Source organism: Parasteatoda tepidariorum, chromosome 6 (genome assembly GCF_982258835.1).
Source record: "Parasteatoda tepidariorum strain Cologne lab strain chromosome 6, Ptep-v5.0, whole genome shotgun sequence".
NCBI lineage: Eukaryota > Metazoa > Arthropoda > Arachnida > Araneae > Theridiidae > Parasteatoda > Parasteatoda tepidariorum.
The window spans coordinates 64,167,424-64,187,939 of record NC_141760.1 but is presented as its reverse complement, the minus strand read 5'-3'; the positions used below and the strand labels follow the sequence as shown (position 1 = coordinate 64,187,939).

The 20,516-nt window shown below is 29.4% G+C and overlaps 1 protein-coding gene across 1 annotated transcript; it reads left to right on the top strand.

Annotated features, from left to right (window-relative positions):
* Nucleotides 1–4,864: 4,864 nt before the first annotated feature.
* On the top strand, nucleotides 4,865–19,365 carry LOC107456221 (uncharacterized). The gene is made up of 4 exons (XM_016074024.4): nucleotides 4,865–4,933; nucleotides 6,505–6,581; nucleotides 13,521–13,625; nucleotides 19,238–19,365. Exons 1-4 carry the CDS (start codon nucleotides 4,888–4,890, stop codon nucleotides 19,274–19,276), a joined length of 267 nt encoding a protein of 88 aa, XP_015929510.2. The 5' UTR covers nucleotides 4,865–4,887; the 3' UTR covers nucleotides 19,277–19,365.
* The last annotated feature ends 1,151 nt before the right edge of the window (nucleotides 19,366–20,516 follow it).

The following is a 20,516-nucleotide window of genomic DNA, read 5'->3' as shown; positions in this document are numbered from 1 at the left end:
TGATATGACTATAGAATTATAATTTTTCTTGAAAATGGAATTTAAACCTCTTATTTTTCGAGAATTTTTTAGGGTTCTAACATAGTTTTTGTCATGATTAAGCAAATTTTTGCCTAGAAGCAAATATTTTCTTACAAATTGCTTGGTTAAGCTTCATTAATGCTGCAAAAGACAACTCTGTTAATTTAACTGCAACTCCTTTTTGAAAAAGAATACTTTGAACTATGAATGAAACATTTTCTAATTTTTATTATGAATGTTAGTCAAATTTCAATGTTTCATCTGGAAAGTTTACAATCATATTGAACATAAACTATACAAATAAAAGTCGGAATACAGTATTATGAAAAATAATGTAGGCAGTTTAATGGGAAAACATATAAGCATGAAGGCAGATTTTACAAACTTGCACTAAGATTTTTATTAATTTTTTTAAATGATTTAAATTGCTATTTTAATTAATGCCATTGTAGAGTTTTAAATTGGATTTGTATGTTTCCCCCCAAATAGTAGCTGAATCTTTATTTTTTCATGTGCTTAAGAGGTGAATAAAATAGAAGATAATACAATAAAGAAAAAAATCGTTAATAACTTTTAAAATTTTGCTTCGTGATAACATGAAATATATTTTATTTCATAATCGGCGGCTGCTACGATGTGCTCTTTTGTAGTGTTCAATTCGGTCGCTTTGTATTTTTGAACTCAACCCAGATGACGAAAAAAACAAACAAACTTCAGCCTTAATTATGGAGACAAAATTGTCTCTGCTGAGAATTTTAAGTGAAACTAACTCGATTATGTTGTACATGGATCGGATATGAGAAAATAGCAAAAAATACTTCATGCATGGATTGCTTGATGCGTAAGCGAATGTGAGAATTTTAATTCATAATTAGGTACTCGAAACTCAAGAAGAACGTGATTAGTCCCAACCATGTGATTTAAATCACATGGTTAAGCCTTATCACGTGGTTGTGCATGGCGAGGTAACGTTACAGCTTTAAGGAGTGGGTTTATTACCACGTTGAAACAATTTCGGATCAGATTTAATTGGATACTTATAAGGGACGTCACGCTCGTGAGTCGAACGTGATTGGCTTCTGAATCATGACATAAACAAATATCACAAATTACTCACTTGCAGGTATTTGGAATCGGGAGAAAAAACAGATATTGAATAGAACTTTATACTAATAATATTGCCTGAAGTGGCATTTAATGTATATATATATTTTACTTAAATGATTTTTTTTCTTGCAGTAGACAAAGTATTAAAGTTTTAGAGTTTTCTTTTTGATAAAAGAATTAAGAACTTTTTTTATATGACTATTTCCTTTCGTATTGTGCTATTTGGAAAAATATATTTAGCGGTTATAAAAGGTTTATAAAAAAAGAAAAGTTTAGAAAAAAAAACGACCGTTTTTCTGCTTGATGATGGATTTCATACTTGCAGTAAAAGTAAGGACAGAAAATAGGACTGCAAATCAATGAATTTACTCTGTTTTTTTATTTAAACTAATTAAACGTATTTAATTTCAAATACCGAGTATTATGTCAGATTTCATTAATTCACCAAAAACGAATGCAGGCGAAGGAAAAAAAATAAAAAATAAATGCAGAAATAAAAAACATGAAATAAGTTATTGCTTTGAGTCGTGAATTTACAATGGGTGGGATCAAACTTTATTTTCGAAATAACATTTTGGGATATTTTTCAAAAGAGATAAAATCTTTCATCTCTGAATTCCATGTTCTCGTTCGAAATTCTTTTGAGATATATTTGAATAATATGTAAGGTATACTTGAAGTAGATGTAGTTTCGGAAATATTAGCACCTAGATTGTCAGGTGAATGGAACGTTTTTTTAAAAAAAATCTCACATTAAAAAGAAAAAAAATCGGCATCCATTGAAAAACGGATGAAACGCCGGGTAAACCGCCATGTTTATAGAATTCTGATATTTTTTCTGCTTAAATCCTCTCCCGCGTATATTTTTGGAATAAGTCCGAAAAGTGTAAATTTTATGTACTGAACTTCAAAGTCTGCCGGTACATAATACGAGAGAAGAAAAACTTTTATGTATTTATTTTCTCATTTTTTATCTTCTCTTTTTAAGGATCTTCAGTTTTTTAATCTAAAAGCCGTACCTACCCGTCAGTTGTTTAATCATGTAGTAAAATATTCCTTTTTTTAAATTAGTTTAATAAATGTCATTATTATACATGAGTTTAATTAAATAATAATTATTAAAGTTAATGCAAGATTCTCTGTAATGACTGTCCTTAATGTATTGGGAGTAAAAAGTCATTGTGTTTTTTATTCTTCTAATTTTTTTAAATTCATGTATTTTTATTAAAGTTAATCAGCGATATATGTTCCCTTTTGTTCGATGGCCTTCTGTCATTGTTTTGTGAGCTTCATAATTCCTCGTATGTAAGAGAACTTGTATTTATTAGCGGCTGAACAAGGTGCTAATTTACAGCCTGATCAGAATTTAATGTTATTCTACGTTTTGAGGAGAGCAAAAGAAGTGGAAGTCTGACGACGCAGGGTCAGGTGAGTGTGGTAGGTGGGACAACATATCCCACCCAAGTTCCAATAACTATTGATGGTTCGCCAAAGATGTGTGCGATCTCGCCTTATCGTGATGGAACACTACTCCTTTATTATAGACGAGCTCAGGACGTTCCTGGATAACAGTTTCGTTAAAACAGTCCTATCGCTTACAGTACACATCTAAATTAATTGTTCTATTCCTTGATTACAGTTCAAAAAATGTCACATTTGGTCACTGAGAGCAAAAAATGTCACATTTGGTCACTGAGGACATAACCTTCCTCTGTATGAAGTTCTGGTTAAGTCGTAGGTGGTGAACCATAACCCCTCGAGACCAAAACCGTTTGCGTACTACATTGTTTTAAACCAGTGATTCAACCTTTTTTTTTGGGGGGGGGGTGGCACACAATGAAAAAAATTAGTTTCAAAGTTGTTTACTTTCCTATAATACACTGTGTTAAATAGTTTGTGATCATAATTTTGATTGTGAAATAAAAAAAATATGTACTACAAAAGCACGTTTATTAAGTGATTAATCATTTCTTTCGACTAATTTTTTATTAGTTAGTAACAATTATTATTTTTTTCCTAGTTATTAATTGTTAGCTTGTTTTCTATAGCTATTAACTGTTATTTTTTTGTGATTTCTTGTTAACTAGTTCTTTTGCTGTTTTTTAATTGTTAGCTTATTTTTTTGTGAGTTATCCTTTGTCAATTTGTTTTTATAACTATTAATTGCAAAGCTTACTTTAATGATTAACTTTTATTTCCGTTTGTTCCATTATTATTTTTATTGTATCATTTCTAATATTTGGCGGCAAATTGTAAGAATTTGGCGGCACACAAAAGTGCCGCTGCACAGTGGTTGAGAATCACTGTTTTAAACAATCCAATTCCCATCGATCACCAGTTCAAAAAAAAAGGTCAATTTCTTCATTTTTCATGAGCATATCGCAGGTGTTTCTTTGTTGTCATTAAATTTACTTAATGAACTAAATTGAACGTCGTCAAATGAATGAATTCACAATAGGAACCCAAAATTCGATCTCCCTGTTTTTTTAGATGGACGTAAACTCTTTCTTGACTGATCTTTAATGTTTTTGCAATCAAGTGTAACGTGGGTTTGTCAGGTTCAATGTCTTTATTTTGTCACCTTCAATCCGGGTAGGCGTATTTTTCAAATCAAAATCATCAGCTCGAAATTTCTTGAACCAGTTTTGCCACTGACGTTTTTTCACAGGATCGTCACCGTATACTTCACGCAATTTTTGGGGCCTCCCTGGCCGAGCGGTGCCGCCCGCCAAATTTATTGTTAAGCCTGGAGGTGGCGGGTTCGAATCCCGTCGTAACCCTGGATGTATTCTTCGTGATGTTCTTCTCTGTGTTGTGCTATCTGTCCTTCTACTTGACGAGGGTTCATAAGCCTTAATTGAGCACACAAGCCAGCAAATGTATGTTGTACCAATAAAATACGCAATTTTTCACGAGTTTTAAACGTATTTTTTCTTTTATGGAGGTAAAATTTGGCTGCAATAAACATTTTAATCTTTCATGTACAACGTGCTGCCAAACTTCAACGAAGTATCTTAATTTGTTCCGCTTTTACAGTTCGTTATCAATGACAAAAACTACTATTGTAATTGCTTCACGCATTTCTAAAACTGCACTAATGCCATCTGTTGAAAATAAATGCAATTACATTTAACCAACCCAATAATTTTTTAGACTTCTTGTCAAAAATGATACATATTAAGGATATTGACATCTAAGGAATCATCACTGAGAAAGGCGAAACTAAAGATATTAAGAATTGTTGTGAAAGACATACATAGCATTTTTTAGAGTAATAACTATATAGTAAAAGCAACCTTTTGTTCCTGTTTTTATTTCACTTTTCAAATACATTAAATTTGATAAAGTGATAACATTTTTCAGATAAACACATAACATAATTTACTGCGTTACTGGTATTAAAGGGTAAACTATTTTAAATTATAGAGTTTAATAAAATAAAGAAATAATTTAGTAAAAATGTTGCTTGTATTAGTTTTTATTCAGATAATTTACTTGTTTAACTATTCTTTTCCAACTAAGCACTGCGAAAATGAGATTGAAACAGAAAAATTAATTTTGCTGAAAGGTAAATAAATCAGTAAGTCTAAAGTTAACTCGGTAAGTTATCAGAAATAATTTTAATCTCAGATATTGAAGCAACACATGTAATTTTTCTCACAGAACTAGCAGGTGATTCATAGTTTTCAAATGTATATTAATTTTATGCATCTTCTGCTTCGTTCTTTTTTGTTCAACAGAACTTCAACGATTAACACAATGAAGGGTTTAGCTTTAGCTTTGTGCTTAGCACTTTTTTCTCAAGGTAAGCTGCTATCCTGATAATATTGATCGATAATATTTATCGAAATTATTTTATTAAGTTCATATCTTCGTGGAAATTTTACAAAAATCCTTTTGTGCATATTTCTCTATAAATATATCTCCTTTATTGTTAGTGGCTGCATATGCTATTTCAAAAAATAGTATAGTAGGACCATGAGTCCCCCTCCTAAAAGAAAAGAAATTAACCCTATAAACTTTGTTTCAATGGATATTCGCAAATTAGGTGACAATTTTTAATTTTCGAATGTTTGCCTCAAATATGCTAATTAATAGTCTTCACCTCATCGTTAAATAATAGTTAGCACATAATTGATGCAAATTATTGTTTGATTTACGAAATCTGACAAAAGGATATTTTTGAATTTTGAGCTGTGCAAAATGTTAAATTATTCATGCATTTCTAAACTGGAGAATAGAATTACGTTATTTAAAAGAAAATTAAAAAATTGATCAAAATTGGTTGAATCGGTGTAGAAAAAAAAACTTTAAAACTCGTCTTTTTTCTTCTTCTTTTTTTTGTCTTTGTAATTTACAAAATATTTGAGTGACTTCTTTCAAATTTTGTATTCGGTAATTTAAACTAATTTAGTCTAAAATGATGTAAATATTTGCGTGTTTTACAATTTATAAGTTTTCTGCACTTATTATATAAAATAATATGAAATAATAAATATAATTTTATTAAAAATTATTTTTCACATGAAATAGTCTGTGCTAAAACAAGTTTAATAAGTGCGTACAGAAAGTTATCAGTTCATTTCAAGTATTCCTGAGATATTGCGAAATACGCTAAAAGAGGAAATAACAAGAGTCCAATACTATCGATCACCCTCCTGACAAACATTTTTTGACACTATAGTGATCCTATTTTCCAAAGTGGATTCCCCATATTTTGGAAGTCGAATAAATATCAAATCAGCCAGAAAAAATGTATGTTCTTTTAGAAAATTGCAAGTTTTTGTGCCTGATTGTTTTAAATTTATTTAATAGTTAGTACTATTTATTTTGCACTTAATACGTGAAAATGAGATCATTTGAACAAAAATTATGTTGTTGTGTTGTTACTTATGCTACTTTCCAATCAGCAAGCCTGCTTAAAATCAAGCGAATATTTAAGGCAGCGGCTTGCACTTATGGCCAAAAATACGTCTTTAGCCACACACGGACACGTTACAGCACGTTTTACAGGGAGGATCCAATCATACTCCATTCGTCCACAGATTGTAATTTTGACCTGAACCATAAAGAGAACGATCAATCATCTCCAACTAAGTAACTCCAGAGGTATTGATATGTTAAGGGAACTTCGACGTACTTTAATACACGGGGATTCTTCAGCCGGCGGGATTCCAACTTCCATTCTCACGAACATCAGACAAACGTCCTACCAAACATACTGTTCCTACCTAAAAAAGTCATTGAGTGTGGTATCTTTATTTATTTATTTATTTCCACTGTCATGAATGACATGAATGTAGACAACAATCTCTTATTTAAAAAAATATATTGTAGCACTAATATGTTTTGCTCTTCTTTTTTTCCCCCTGTCAGTGGTTGTATGCGAAGAATGTGAATATACAATGGAGAAAATGTGTTCTCTTCTAGCTCCTACCGCAACTTACAACGTGGTGAGTTAATTTGCAATAAAAATTTCAAGTACACAAAACTACTCTCCCATATGAAAATGTTTTTAATTATTTTATACCAGCTGAAGGCTTGTTCTTTGTATAGGGGGAAGACAAGAATGAATAATCTGTTTCTATACATAACTATATATTACTGTAAATAAACAGAACTGCATTACAAAATGAGGCCCAATTCTGAAAAACGTGTACCAACAGAATAAATTAAAACTTAAATGAAATTATCATTTTTTATTTATTATTAGTTTTTACCATTTTTGGTGACTTTACGCTATTTGGTTAAGCAAAACACATTTGCAGTTGTTCATCCCGTCAAAATAAAGATTAGTTGTAATTACTATTATTTGGCAGGATGCTCTTCCTCGAGGCGAATTTATGATGGTCAAAATTGACCACATAATCAAGCAATTTACACCTGTATTTATTGTTTTCGACTGCACAGTAACTGCACAGTATTGGTACAGTTATAATACGTTCCAAATACAATAATGTAATAATTTATACAGATATTATATTTGATATTGATTAAAACTGAACCAATTACCAAGGTTTATACATCATAGGGGTCAATAGCATTCTGTATTAATTTTTTTCATCACGTATTTTGTTTTTTGTTTTAATTAGTACCTATTACAAAAACTAATTAAGCATCATTGGTGTCAAAAAAATAGTATGGCGATTTTTTTTCTAAACGAATTTGTACCATTTCTTCATAAATTTTGTTTTTTAGGACGTAGATTAGATGGTTTTTATAATATTTACCATTAAAATTTTACACTTTTTCTTTATAAATTCACATAAATTTAATTTTACTGGTAAATGTGGTTTTTAGATTCAAAATTATAAATGCTATAATTTTTAAAACATTTATAAATATGCAGGTGAGAATACGATTACCAGCCGAAATTATCTTAAATAGAATCTGTATCACTGTAAACAAATAGTTCCATGACCAGTAACCACTGTAAACAAACCATGAAACCATGACCACTGTAAACAAATAGTTCCATAAACTAAATTTCTTTTACTTATCACAGTCTTATTAATTTAATTAGTAAGTACTAGAAAATGTTGATAAACAGCGATTCACATGCCTCTTCATTTTTTTCCCCTATTTCTTTTTTCTCCATTTCTGAGAGAGAAATAATTACCTATACCTTGCTGAAGGATGTTTTTTGTTTCTCATACGTTGAATATTTTATATCGGAATGTTCTACTTTTGGAACTTCAACAATTAACACTTTTTCTTTCATTACTATATTTCGGAGAAAATGTTTACGATCTTAATGTTTACGATTTATCATGATATACGATCTTAATTTCTCATAAGCAGATTTTTGTTTAAGTAGGCGTAAAATAAATTCCATCTTCTGTTTGAAACTTTTAGCTTCTACAGACATACATACATACATACATACATACATACATACATACATACATACATATTCCTCTTCATTCCGAATTGGAGCATAGGGCTTTTATCATCTCATTCTATTAGTGTCCATATATTTTGACTCTTTGCACGTCTTTCCTATTGTTTTCAATTCGTTTACAATAGTCCTGCGCCAAGTATTTTTAAGTCTTCCTCTTTTTATATTTCCCTGAGAGTTCGAATCAAAAACTTCTTTAACTTTAAATTTTTTCAGGTTTACGCTGAACATGACCAATCCATTTCCATTTACGTTTTTTTTAATTTCCAGATCAATTTGGTTTCTGTTTTGCTTTTCTAAAGATTTCTGCATTTCAAATCTTATGGAATCACTTGATACGTAAGATTCTTCGTAAACAGTTGTTAATAATAAATACTTGAAGTTTTATCAAGTTATTTTAACTGTAGTGCCATGTTTCAGATATATATAGTAGGACAGATTTAACATTCGAATTGAAAATTCAAATTTTTGTTGAATTTATGTTTTTGTTTCTCCAGAATTTAAGTCCCATTATCTTTGCCTCTATGTTTAAAATATTTGGGTATTGGTCAGTAAACATAAGTTGTCTGCAAAATCAAGATCTGAAAGATATTCAGCAGGGTTCCATCTTATATCGCTTTTATTCTCTGATACTTTCTTCATAATTCAGTTAATAGCAATTTAAAAGATTGTTGGAGAAAGTATGCAACCCTGTCAACACCGGAATCAACCTTGAAGGATTCTGATTGGCCATTCTTCACTCTTCATAATTTTATTAAATCTCAGTTAAAACTTAGATTGAAGTTTTCGAACTTTCCTTGAATATTTCACCAGTAGGTTATCGCTGCCAGCAACTTTCCCACGTTTAAGCAATTTTATTGCTTTTTGCACTTCAAGCTGTGTTATTGGACCTATGTCCAATTGTTTAGACGTTTCTTCTGAAATAACTTCCAAAACAGCAGAATTTGGTTTATTTATGGTTTCCTTAAAAGAATCAAGCCACCTTTTGGTCTGATTTTCTTTTGATGTAAGTTTTAAACCTTGTTTGTTCTTAAGTGGCCTTTCAATTGTTTGTCTCTTTCCATTAATTTTGCAAGTAATGTCATAAAACCTTTTTGAGTCATTGTTTCTAACTGCTTCTTTAGTTGATGTGGCCAGATCTTCGTAATATTTCCTTTTATCTTGTCTTGCACTAATCCTACATTTTTTATTTCCCCCCTTATAATCCTTCCAATGTTCTGGTTTAATTATAGCTTGTTACTTTCTGATTATTTTTTTGTCTAATTCAACGTCTTTCACAAACTAACTTCTTCGTCATTTCAGATATCTACTCTTCATCATCAAATGTCTTCTTTTCAAGCATCTGTTCAGCACTTTCTACGTAGATCTTTTTTGTTTCTTCATTTATTTCCATTTTGAAGTGATTTAAAGCCTGAAAACGATTTTCCAAACTCAGCTTAAATTTTAGGCTACCTATCTTGGTCTTTTAATATCTCGACATTAAATCTTGTTCGATGGCATTCTTTCTTCATGTTACTCAACTTAATTATTACTTTACCACTGACCAATAAACGGTCAGAATTTACGTCTGTTCCTCTCATTTTTTTGGGTCGTATACCTGTTTAAGGCGGTGGGATTGTTCCTGTTTTTCAGTGGCGCCATCTATGGCCAGGAATTCGACTTCTGCCACGCCATTCACACAACCACAACCCGTTTATAGGGCGGGTCACATTCACACACAAAGGAGAAAGGACATAGGACACACAGAGAGTGAAAGAAACATCCATGCCTTGCCCGGGATTCGAACCCAGGAGTTTAGTTTCCGATGCAAGGACAGTTCCCTGCCCCCTACACAGACCGGTCGACTGCTCCTCTCATCGCACGAACATATTGTACAACAGAGATCTTTTCCATTCTTTTATCAATAGGGATGCGGTCAATTTGATTTTTTTCTCTTTTCATCGGGAGATATTCAAATAGCTTTATGGATATTTTTTTGTTGAAATATAATTGATTGTTCCTCCAATACATAAATTGTTAGTGATACAAAAAATGATAAAAAGCTTCATATTTTCTTTCCTCCTTTCAAGTCTACGTCCCATTGTACATTCAATTCTGTAGTTCTCTGATCCAACTTTAGCATTCAGGTCACCAATGACCATCAATATGTCTTTTGAGTTAATACAATCTTTAGTATCCTGTATATCATTATAGAATGTTTAACTCTCTTCGTCATTTACTTTAGTTTCTAATATAATAATTTTCTAACATATTAATTTTCGAACATATTATTTTTCTAATGTATTAATTATAATTTTCTAATATAATTCTAATATAATTTTAATATAATTCTAATATAATTTTGATATAATTCTAATATAATTTCTAATATAATTTTCCAATATAATAATAAATTCTAGTACAATATTTTTATAGTTAGCCATTGATATGAGATATGGCATGTCACTGAGTGCTCGGTTTCCGTATTGCATCGCTTTTTTTTAAAGGAAAAACAAAAAGATAAAATACAGTTTTAAAATATGAGGATTGATAATAGATTATATATAATTAAAACAAAAAATGTTCCGTTTTTTCTGAAATATCGAACTAATGTATTTTTAATAGTCATAGAAAGTTTTTTTTTTTAATCAAAAAGAAAAAGATATATATTTATTTGGTTATACTTAAATATAATAAAAAAATTACTATGGTTTAGATTATTACTTGTTTTTGTTATCTTCGCAGATGTTCGCTACTAGTTTGGCAATGAATATTTACTAAAGAATGAAGTGTCAAAATATCTGATAAATGATTTCATTTATCTCAAGAGAAATCAGATTTAAAAATACTAACAATAGAGAGTTATTTTATTTGTGCTAAAACTTGCACCATTCGTATTTGAATATTTTTTGGTATAAATTAACTCCTGTCACGCGTAAGGATGATTAATGATGATGATAAGAACGATGATGGATTTTGCATAAGAAATTAATAATTTATCATTGAACAGTTTTCCTAATTTTGGGAAAGAGTACTGTATGGTAACTGTTTTGATAAAATTTTTTATTTTTGTATGGATTTAAATGATTTTATGCATGCCTGAACTCTAAATAAACGCTTTTGAGAATAATAATTTTCGTAATATTACAAAAAAAAGCTCTAAAAGTTTTAACCGTCTATATTTAAAGAAACTATGAAGACCTTGGGCATAATGATAAGCTACACATTTCAAACTGTTCAGGAGTGCATTTTGGAAAAACTTCTATTGTGCTGCCATCTAGTGGAAATTCTGGTAACTTTTAAAGTACTTATCTAGTAACAATACTAAGAAACATTTCGACATAAAATTGCCACATTTCACAATTGAACTAAGTATGGTTTAACACTATATTGCCTCAAACTGCAAATGCAAATTCTGTTTCTAAATGTTTCTTTTTCTAAAAAAAAATGTCGGTTTAAAAACTAACTAGAGAAATTAAGAAACTAAATATAACTTTTTCTTATTTTATGAAAAGTTTACATAACTGTTACAGTGATAGCATGTGAACGCTGCAGTTACAGTTTAAATGAAAAAAAAAAAGTTGAAATTAAGGACACTCAAGAAACTAAAACTGAATCTTTGTACATTGGGGAATGCAACTCCAAAATTACAATTCTTAATGCAATGCTTTCTAATTTCTATTTAAATATTTCTGTTTTTTTTTTAGTAATTTGTAAATAAAAATTTATAAGAGTTTAATTTTTTGAGCTAAAATAATATCTTTCAAATTATTTTCAGTTAAAAAAATTGATGTGGGAACGCCAAAAACACTCCTTAAATCATTTGGGTCACTTTTAAATATAATACCGTGCAAATTTGAAGCAACTTTCGCAAGTCGTCGGCCTGAAGATGTTTTAAATACATGTTTGATTCAATCTTCATAAATTATCAAATGAAATAATTTTATCATGTAAATTATCTTTAAACTAAGTGAGTTGACTAGTGGTGGCTCAGGGAATAGAGCGTTCGTCTTCCAATATGGTGCCCAGGGTTTTAATCCCAGCAATGACTGGCCGTTATGAATTCTTTACTTAGCTCGCCACGATGACAGTGCTGACGTAAAATATTCTCAGTGGTAGACGGATCATGGGTTAGAGTCCCCTTGCATAACCGTGAGAGGTTTTCGTGTTTTGTTTTCTCCATCAAGCTTAAATGCTGCTTAGTTCCATTAAAAAGCCCTCCACGAAGGCGAATTTCACCTTATACTTGATCCAGGAGTTTCCCTGTCTTCTGGGTTGGGCTCAAAATTTCAAGGCTACGGTGTTGAACATTGGTAGTCGTAAACTCAAACACTGAGTCGTTTATTCAACGACTATTATAAAATAAAATAAAACCAAGTGAGTCATTAAACGGAAGCATAAAAAGGTGATTCATCAAAAACCAAACAACATTATGTCCAAACAAAATATCGCTCAATTGGCTTGACTTAGAAAGTTAATATTTCAAAACTTAGTAAGGAACCAAAAACCATATAATCGTGCAATTTTTCATTAACCTCAATAAAGGGTTAAACATTACCAAGTTAACTTGCCTCATCCTTAGTAAAGTGTCAAATTAAACCGTGAAATTGTTCTGAAAAGTGTTTATCTTAACCAAGTTACTCTGCGAATTTCCTGCAACCTAAAGAAAGTGTCAGAATGAACTATATTATTGTCCGTATTGCCAATTTTTGCATTGAATTACACAACGTTTCTTCTTTTAAGTAGAAATTTGGTGCATATAATGCAATTATTAAGGTTGAAACATTTCTTTTCAAAATATCTAATTAGAGAAGTAAATTATAATAGAATTATGTACAATGTAAAATTTTTTCTCTCTCTCAGGGCATTGTTAACTCGAACCGCGTGTTCTTGGTATAAAGAAGCTAACATTTTAAATAGCTTAAAGGCAGTTTAGAATAGTTATTACGCATAGTTAATTTCAAACGAAACAATAATCTTTTATTTTAGAGGACATATTATTGTAAAAATGTAGCTCATAATTGAAATAATCAAATAAAAAAATTAGCTTTAAATTCCATACTCTAAAAGTTGTTTTTAATTATTAAAATACAAAATTTCAATTCTCCGTACACGAATTTTTTACAAATGGTGAATTGATATTTATTTATTAACTACCTAAATAACTGTTATTTATACTGGGTAAAATAACGTTAAATATTAACTATTAAAAGTTTTTTTTTCTAAGAAGAAGAGATGTTCTAAAAAGACAACATTGTAGTAATATAACGTAAGAGATAAGCATTATTTTTAATTCGCATCGCTCAGGGCGAGATAATATATTTTTTGCTAACATGAAAAAAAAAAAACTCAGCGTAAATATTATAAATAATACTTTTAATAAATCTTAGCTTTGTTATTATTTTTTTTAAACTTTTTAATATAATCAGAACTAAAAAATCAATGGATTATTTATTAATTAACAAAATTACCTGTTTTCAAATTTGAAAAATAATTTCTATGCTCTTTTTTTCAGAGAGGCTGCTGGTATACTTGTAGAATTAAGGCCGAATTTGAAGTTTTCTCTGGAACATTTTTAGATTCACAACCTTGTAAATCAATCGTTGGTAATAATGATGGAGTAAGTATATATTAAGAAAAATTAACGAACATAATGTGTTCCCTAAGTACCGCCCTTAACATGCATATTCTCAGAATCCTTTGAGATCATGGCTAAAAGTTTGGTTTGTCAGTGAACGAAAATAAATATTTAAGGCTCAAAACAGCTAAAATCGATCCTTTGATTAATCAAAGTGAATTTTTGCCCACGCTGGATAAAATGCTTAAAAACCAGTTTATTTGTCTGAGACTGAGGGCCAATTTTAGATTCATTATTAATAAAATTATCTTTTGTATACTTGTTATTCTCCCTTTGCTCTTAATAACTTCAGTATTTGGTAAGAGATTGGAAACATTTTAATTTTCTTAAAATTCATGTGCTGATTTGAGGCTTCTATTAATGTTCAGGAAAGAGGGGAAATGACATCTTAAATAACTTTTGTTTAGATAATATTTTCCCTCGATCATATTATTTTAATGGACTAAGATTCGACTTTTTAAAACTAAGAGTTGATTTCAATGAATAAAAAGGGGGAATTCAAATATACTAACTAAATAGTGCTGGTTATTAATTAGGTTATTGATTCAAACATAAAATTATGCTTTATTTCATGCCTTTTTTTTTTAATTCCTTTTTTTTCGAACACCAACTTGTAAGTGATACCCGTGATCTAGAAAACATGTTCTCAATAATTTAGTTCGAAGAATAGTTGCAAGTTTAAGTTCAATTTTCTCGAAAATTTAAGTGAATCGGAGACTTTTTGCACACATTTATATAAAATTCTTTTATCCAAATATAATTCTATATAAAGAATAATTTTAGCACTTATTTTTTTTTAATATTATTTTAAGTACGGAATATGAATATTATATTATTTAGAAATTTTGGTCGGAATTGGCCGAAATATTTTTACGAAATAAAATTAAAAAAAAAAAATGGTTTTTGAAATGATCTAATTTTATTATTTTATTTTTGTTTTCATTTTTTAAAAAATAGTATCGATATAAGAGCCACGGTGGCTCAGTCGTTCGACTCCTAATGAGTTGACTCTTGGTTCGAATCCCAGTGGTGGCTGGTTGATGCGACCGGTTGGTTCGCCAAGTGGTCACTGGCTTGCACCGATCACTATGCTGAAGTTAAAACGTAGAAGGATCATGGGTTAGAATCCCATTATCATCGGGCTAACCGTGAGCGGAAATCGTTGTTTTCCTCTCTATGTAGCGCAAATGTGGATTAGTTCCATCAAAAATTCTTTAACGAAGGTTAGTTTGTTCCAATTCTTGATCCACGAATTCTCTTTTTCCTCTAGGTTGGGTTCGAAAATAGAAAGCTACAAAGTTGAACATTGATAGTCATAAACTCAGTTTCGATTTGGCTGTTGAAGGCCAATTATAAAATAAAATATAAAACATTTATATTAATGGCGGTAATTGCAAACCCTTCTTTAGCGTTTAGTAAAAGAATAGTTAATAATTGGATACAGTAATTTCAATTTTATTCTGCTTGTTGATTTATATATATATATATATATATATATATATATATATATATATATATATTTAAATACCAAGAAGCATTATTTAATTATTAAAAAAGTTAGACTTTTACAAGTAGTCTAATATTAGAAATAAATATTATCTTTTAATTCTAAACAAACTTCACAATTTAATAGTGTGACTCTGAGATTTTATACTTTTTGCTTTTTATAGAACATTTGCATAGTCAATTGGATGCAATAATTTCAATTCTATTTCGACTTGTTGATTTATATAATGTATCTTTAAATTCCAAAAATATTATTTGATAATTTAAAAAGTTAGACTATCACAAGTAGTCTGATATTATAAATAAATATCATCGTTTAATTCTAACCAAGCTATACAATTCGATAGTGTTATTTTTGTTGTTGCATTTCAGATAGCATTTGTCTAGAATGTTTATCTGTACTTATGTTATTTTTTCTCAAAAAGGAAAAATATTGAAAACTGCTGAGTGGAAAGGATTTTAAATATAAAGTAACAGTTTTGAATATTAAATAAATAATTTGAAGACAAAAAATGCCGAAAAATAACGATAGCAATTTAAATCGTAATTTTAACTACTTTGCATTCTGAAATTAACAAAAAAGTTCAACTTTCATCACAAAAATATATATTAAGCAATGTTTCATTTATTTAAAATATTTTGGCACTAATTTTTAATCACTGAATATTTTCTATTTTATAACTGAGAAAACATTTCAGTAAATTCATTTCTATTTTTGGTACATTTTTATAAAAATTAATGACCCGGAGAAAGCTTTTTAAATATCACTTAGAATTTCAAATTGTATGTTAGATAAAAGCTTTTATGCAAATTTTATGCAAATTAGTTAAACTTTCGTCGTTTCGTGTTCTGTTTTTTCTTTTCTTTTTTTGTATCATTAGAGTCAATCTTTAGAATAACCATGTCAAAAAATGTGCATCAAAAGTTTAATGTCTGAAAATAAATTATTCAAAAATGTTTTGGGCAATGAATATCGCAAACTGTTTGCTGATAACTAACTGCATTGCCGATAGTTCTGAGGTGATATTTGTGAGCTATTTCTTTAAATCTAATTTAATAAATGTGTTGTTTCTAAGAATAATGCAAAAGAAGCTTTGTGTTTAGGAATTTTATATGAAACAAAAAATTTGGTGAATTACTGGATCAGCTTACAACTGTTATTGGAACGATTTTATTTTTTCTCTCAACAACGGAGTTAGCATTTTACAGCTTTGGTTAGAGCTTAGATGAAATGTATTACCACATGCTGAAAAAATTTCTAAAAAATTATTGTACTGTATGGCAATGACATTTGTGGTCAAAAAAATTCCCATAGTTATGGTTAATAAATCCAAAATATACAATATTTCGTTTTATATTATAACCGTCATTGAGCAGCCAACCCAATTTTTGAGTTTACGACTATTCAACGCCGTAGCCTTGTAATTTTGAATCTAATCCAGAAGACAAAGGAACTCCTGGATCAAATATTGGGAAAAATTTGCCTCCGAGGAGGACTTTTTTATGGAACTAACCCGCATTTGCGTTACATGGAGAGGAAAACCAGGAAAATCTCCCATGGTTAGCCTGACGGCAAGTGGACTCCAGTCCATGATCCGTCGACCACTGATGAGATTTTACGTCATCACTGTGGTCGGTGCAAGCCAAATGCGGAATTCGTATAGACCAGCCATCGCTGCGATTCGAACCCGGTGCATCTCATTGGAAGGCGAACGCTCTATCACCTGCGCCACCATGGTTCAAAGTAATTAAATAATTCATTTGGTAATCTTTCCGTTCAAACAGTAACAGTCTACCGGAAATTCTGGTTTTTAAAATTATATTCCTTATTACCGCAAATTTTGTAAAAAATACAAAAGTAAATTTAACCGAATAAATGGTTTTTATGTCAAACTCTAAGTTATCATGACAAAATTAAAAAAAATATTACCACATTTATCAAATTTTAGCTTATATTATTAAACGTTTTTTTACTGTTAATTTTACTAAAATCATTACCAAAGTTCTTTTGAAAACGTTATCAAGTTTCTTGGTGTTAAGCCAGAACACTATAAATTTCACTATATTCTAGTAGCTTTGACCATACTTTTTTCTCAGTGGCCAACCAACATATTCTCCAAATCTTTTCCAGTATAGTCTTTACAAAACTTGTCTTGTTTTAGACAGTAAAATATTTACTTTATATGAGGACGTCAAAAATTAATTGGATTAGTTTTCTAGCAAAAAAAAAAAAATTAGTGTATAAGCTTGTTTTAGGTAAAAATGGCAAAAAATAGAAAAAAAAATGCATTATATATAATTTAATAAAATATTTATTCGTTATAAGGAAACTGAAATGCTAAGTACTACAATATAATGAGTATTTTAACTTCTCTCAGAAATATAATAATTAAAAACACCGCTTACACAAAATTACAATCTCACACTATAAATAATTCCGGATTAAATTATGATATCAAGTATTGGCACTAAGGATCCGATATCCGTGAAATCCATTCTTCGGTAAAATCCATTCTTACCGTAAAATATTATACTCTAATTTTTAGAACAATATTTATTTAATAAGAGTGATTTTATGGTAATTATTATTGTAAAATAACGATTTATTAGATTTCTTTCCGTGACTTCTTCTGGTAAAAGTGGATTTTAGGGTAAAAATTAATTTTATTGTGAATAACAGACATTATCTCTCTTTTAAAGAGTAATCATTCTAATAAATTTAAAATAAACTCAACATCATTTAAAAATTATAGATACCTGATTCCTTTTGGTAGTTTTGAATAATTTAAACATGATATGTTAATTTTTTTTGGAATAGCAATTATGTAAGTTTGTATAATTAATTTTTGATTGTAAAAGTGAAATTCACGATACATTGCATATTAAATTACAGATAGAAGATATTAATTTTGACAAAATGAAAAATTTTTCCGAAACTTCTAAAGCATGGATAAATAAGTTAGGAATAATTGGGTTATTACGATGCGTCTATTATAATGAGACGGATAACAAGAAAGCGAAGTTATTTTGTTATTGAATTTTGTGGTTATTTTGTGGTAAACAAGAAGTAACTTATGCTTATATTATGTATTTAATACTTTTCTTATAGGGTCACTTTAAGCCTTTCATATTCAATACTAAAAATTAAATTAGAGAATTTTTGTTAATTATTTGTTTAAACATGTACAGAATTATATTATTTTAACAGTTTTCTTGCATGAATAAATCAAAACAAGGTAAATAAAGCGCAAATAAAAGAACTGAAATAGACATATTGTAGATTTGGTTCTACATTGAGAAAAAAAGTATAGTCAAAACTACCAGGATATGATAAATTTTACCGTGTTTCTGGCTCTATGGGAATGCCCAAAAGCTCAATAATACTAACTGAAGTGCTTTGGTTTGAATGATTTTACCGAAATCATTCGAATTTGGTAAAATTAACAACGAAATACGTTTTTATAATAAGTGATAAAATTGGTAAAAGGGGGATAGTTCGTTAATTTTATCATGATACCCTAGAGCAAGACATAAAAATTATTTGGTTAAATTTACTTTCCAACTTTGTATTTTTTACTAAATGCGTGGCTATAAGAACTATAACTTTGAAGAATAGGATTTCTGGTAAACCGTTGACATATGAACCAGAAAATTAGCAAATGAATGGTTTATGTACCATATATTTTGGTTTTCTTAACCAGAATTTCGGTTAATTTTTTTAGGAATGTCATTACCAAACAGTCGGTAATTTTACCAGAATTTTTTTTTCTCCGTAAATGATGTTTCACCCAAAAGGACAGTAGGAAAGTAACGAGACAAATACGTTTCAGTAAGAAAAAGACATCGAATAGAGCTTTTGTTTATGGAACCGAAATTATAGTATGTCAATTTCTGTACCGTTATTCGTGCTTTGTTCACGGTGGTTTATTTTATTCATACGTGGCATGAAACATCTACACACCATCCTCGTTTGAATTTTTTTTCTACATCGGCTCAAATTAAATGCTAGTAGTCCTATTTTTTTTAAGCTGCAATTTTTACGACAATTTCTTTATAAAAGAATTTTTAAAAAATTTAATTTATTTTAGGTTTGTTTCCATGGTGCCTGTTATCCTAATAATGAGTAATGCTTATTGAAACGCACTAGAAGGAAGAAGAAGTTAAATGAATGCTGTTGATGAACTTAAATTACAGAAAATAAATAATTTTAAAATAATCATTGTCTCTTTTTTTGTGTGTGGTTAATCATTTCACGCTTTCATTTTCTCAAGAACTATTCAGTCGACATCGCACAAATTATGTATTTTGTCATGCAAAATTATACTCTTTAAAATTATTCCTTACCTTACCTTTTTGTGACCATTATTAAATAAGTATATATATATATATATATATATATATATATATATATATATATATATATATATATATATATATATATATATATATATATATATATATATATATATATATATATATATATATATATATATATACTAAAACTTATTTTTTACATGGCTGAGCAAATATTAGGAGAAACAAACTTCATAATTGCGTACACAAAGTTTTCAATTCGCTTAACAAGTTCTCGAGCTCTAGCAAAATTTAATATTATGGGGTCCATACTTTGGATCGCTCTCCTGACTATTCCCGTGGTAACATATATGCGAACATAAACTAAGGGACCATATTTCTCAAATTGCGGCTACCCCTTGCATTTTGGAGGTCAGAAATCCGAATCCTTTGAAAAAGGCATGTTTAGTCAGAGAAATTACGTTTTTGTGTCTGATTTCGTAACTTGAAATATCGCCTGCATAATCAACTAGAATATTTGAGGTCACTCCCTAACTATTAAGATTGAGTCCTAAAATGAAAAGAGCCTATCATTAGATCAAAAGTTAGTCAGGGCAGGTAGTCCGTTTTTCTATTTTGCGCTCTGCATATAAGAAGTGTGAAATAAATAAATATTTAAAAGCACATTTTTTATTTTTTTTCATTAGTTATTTGCATTTTTTTATTAATTAGTTAATTGAAATAAAAGGAATTTAAGTAACAATTTTTATACAAAGACTGTATCAATTGTAAGGAAAAATCCTTAAAGAATGCAAGTATTATGTTGAGAATTCTTAATTAGAATGTTTATTAGACCATGATGAATCATTTTTGGCTATAGAGTGTTAACGACAAAATAAGAGTGAGAAAATAATTAAGAAGCTTGTTCCTTGAAGCGAAAGACTTAAAAATGCTTGTGCACGGATTCAAGACTTATAGTTAGGTAGCTATTTAGCCTTAATTGACAACCTTTTAATCTTTATTTAATTAAACTTCTTTCTTGACAAAACACCTTAAGAGTCATTTTTCGAAACG

Bases quoted from the DNA above. Each gene is read 5' to 3' on its own strand.
- LOC107456221 (XM_016074024.4), top strand. From the start codon at position 4,888: ATGAAGGGTTTAGCTTTAGCTTTGTGCTTAGCACTTTTTTCTCAAG. The intron at 4,934-6,504 runs GTAAGCTGCTAT...TCCCCCTGTCAG, and splicing joins CTTAGCACTTTTTTCTCAAG to TGGTTGTATGCGAAGAATGT. The intron at 6,582-13,520 runs GTGAGTTAATTT...TCTTTTTTTCAG, and splicing joins CTACCGCAACTTACAACGTG to AGAGGCTGCTGGTATACTTG.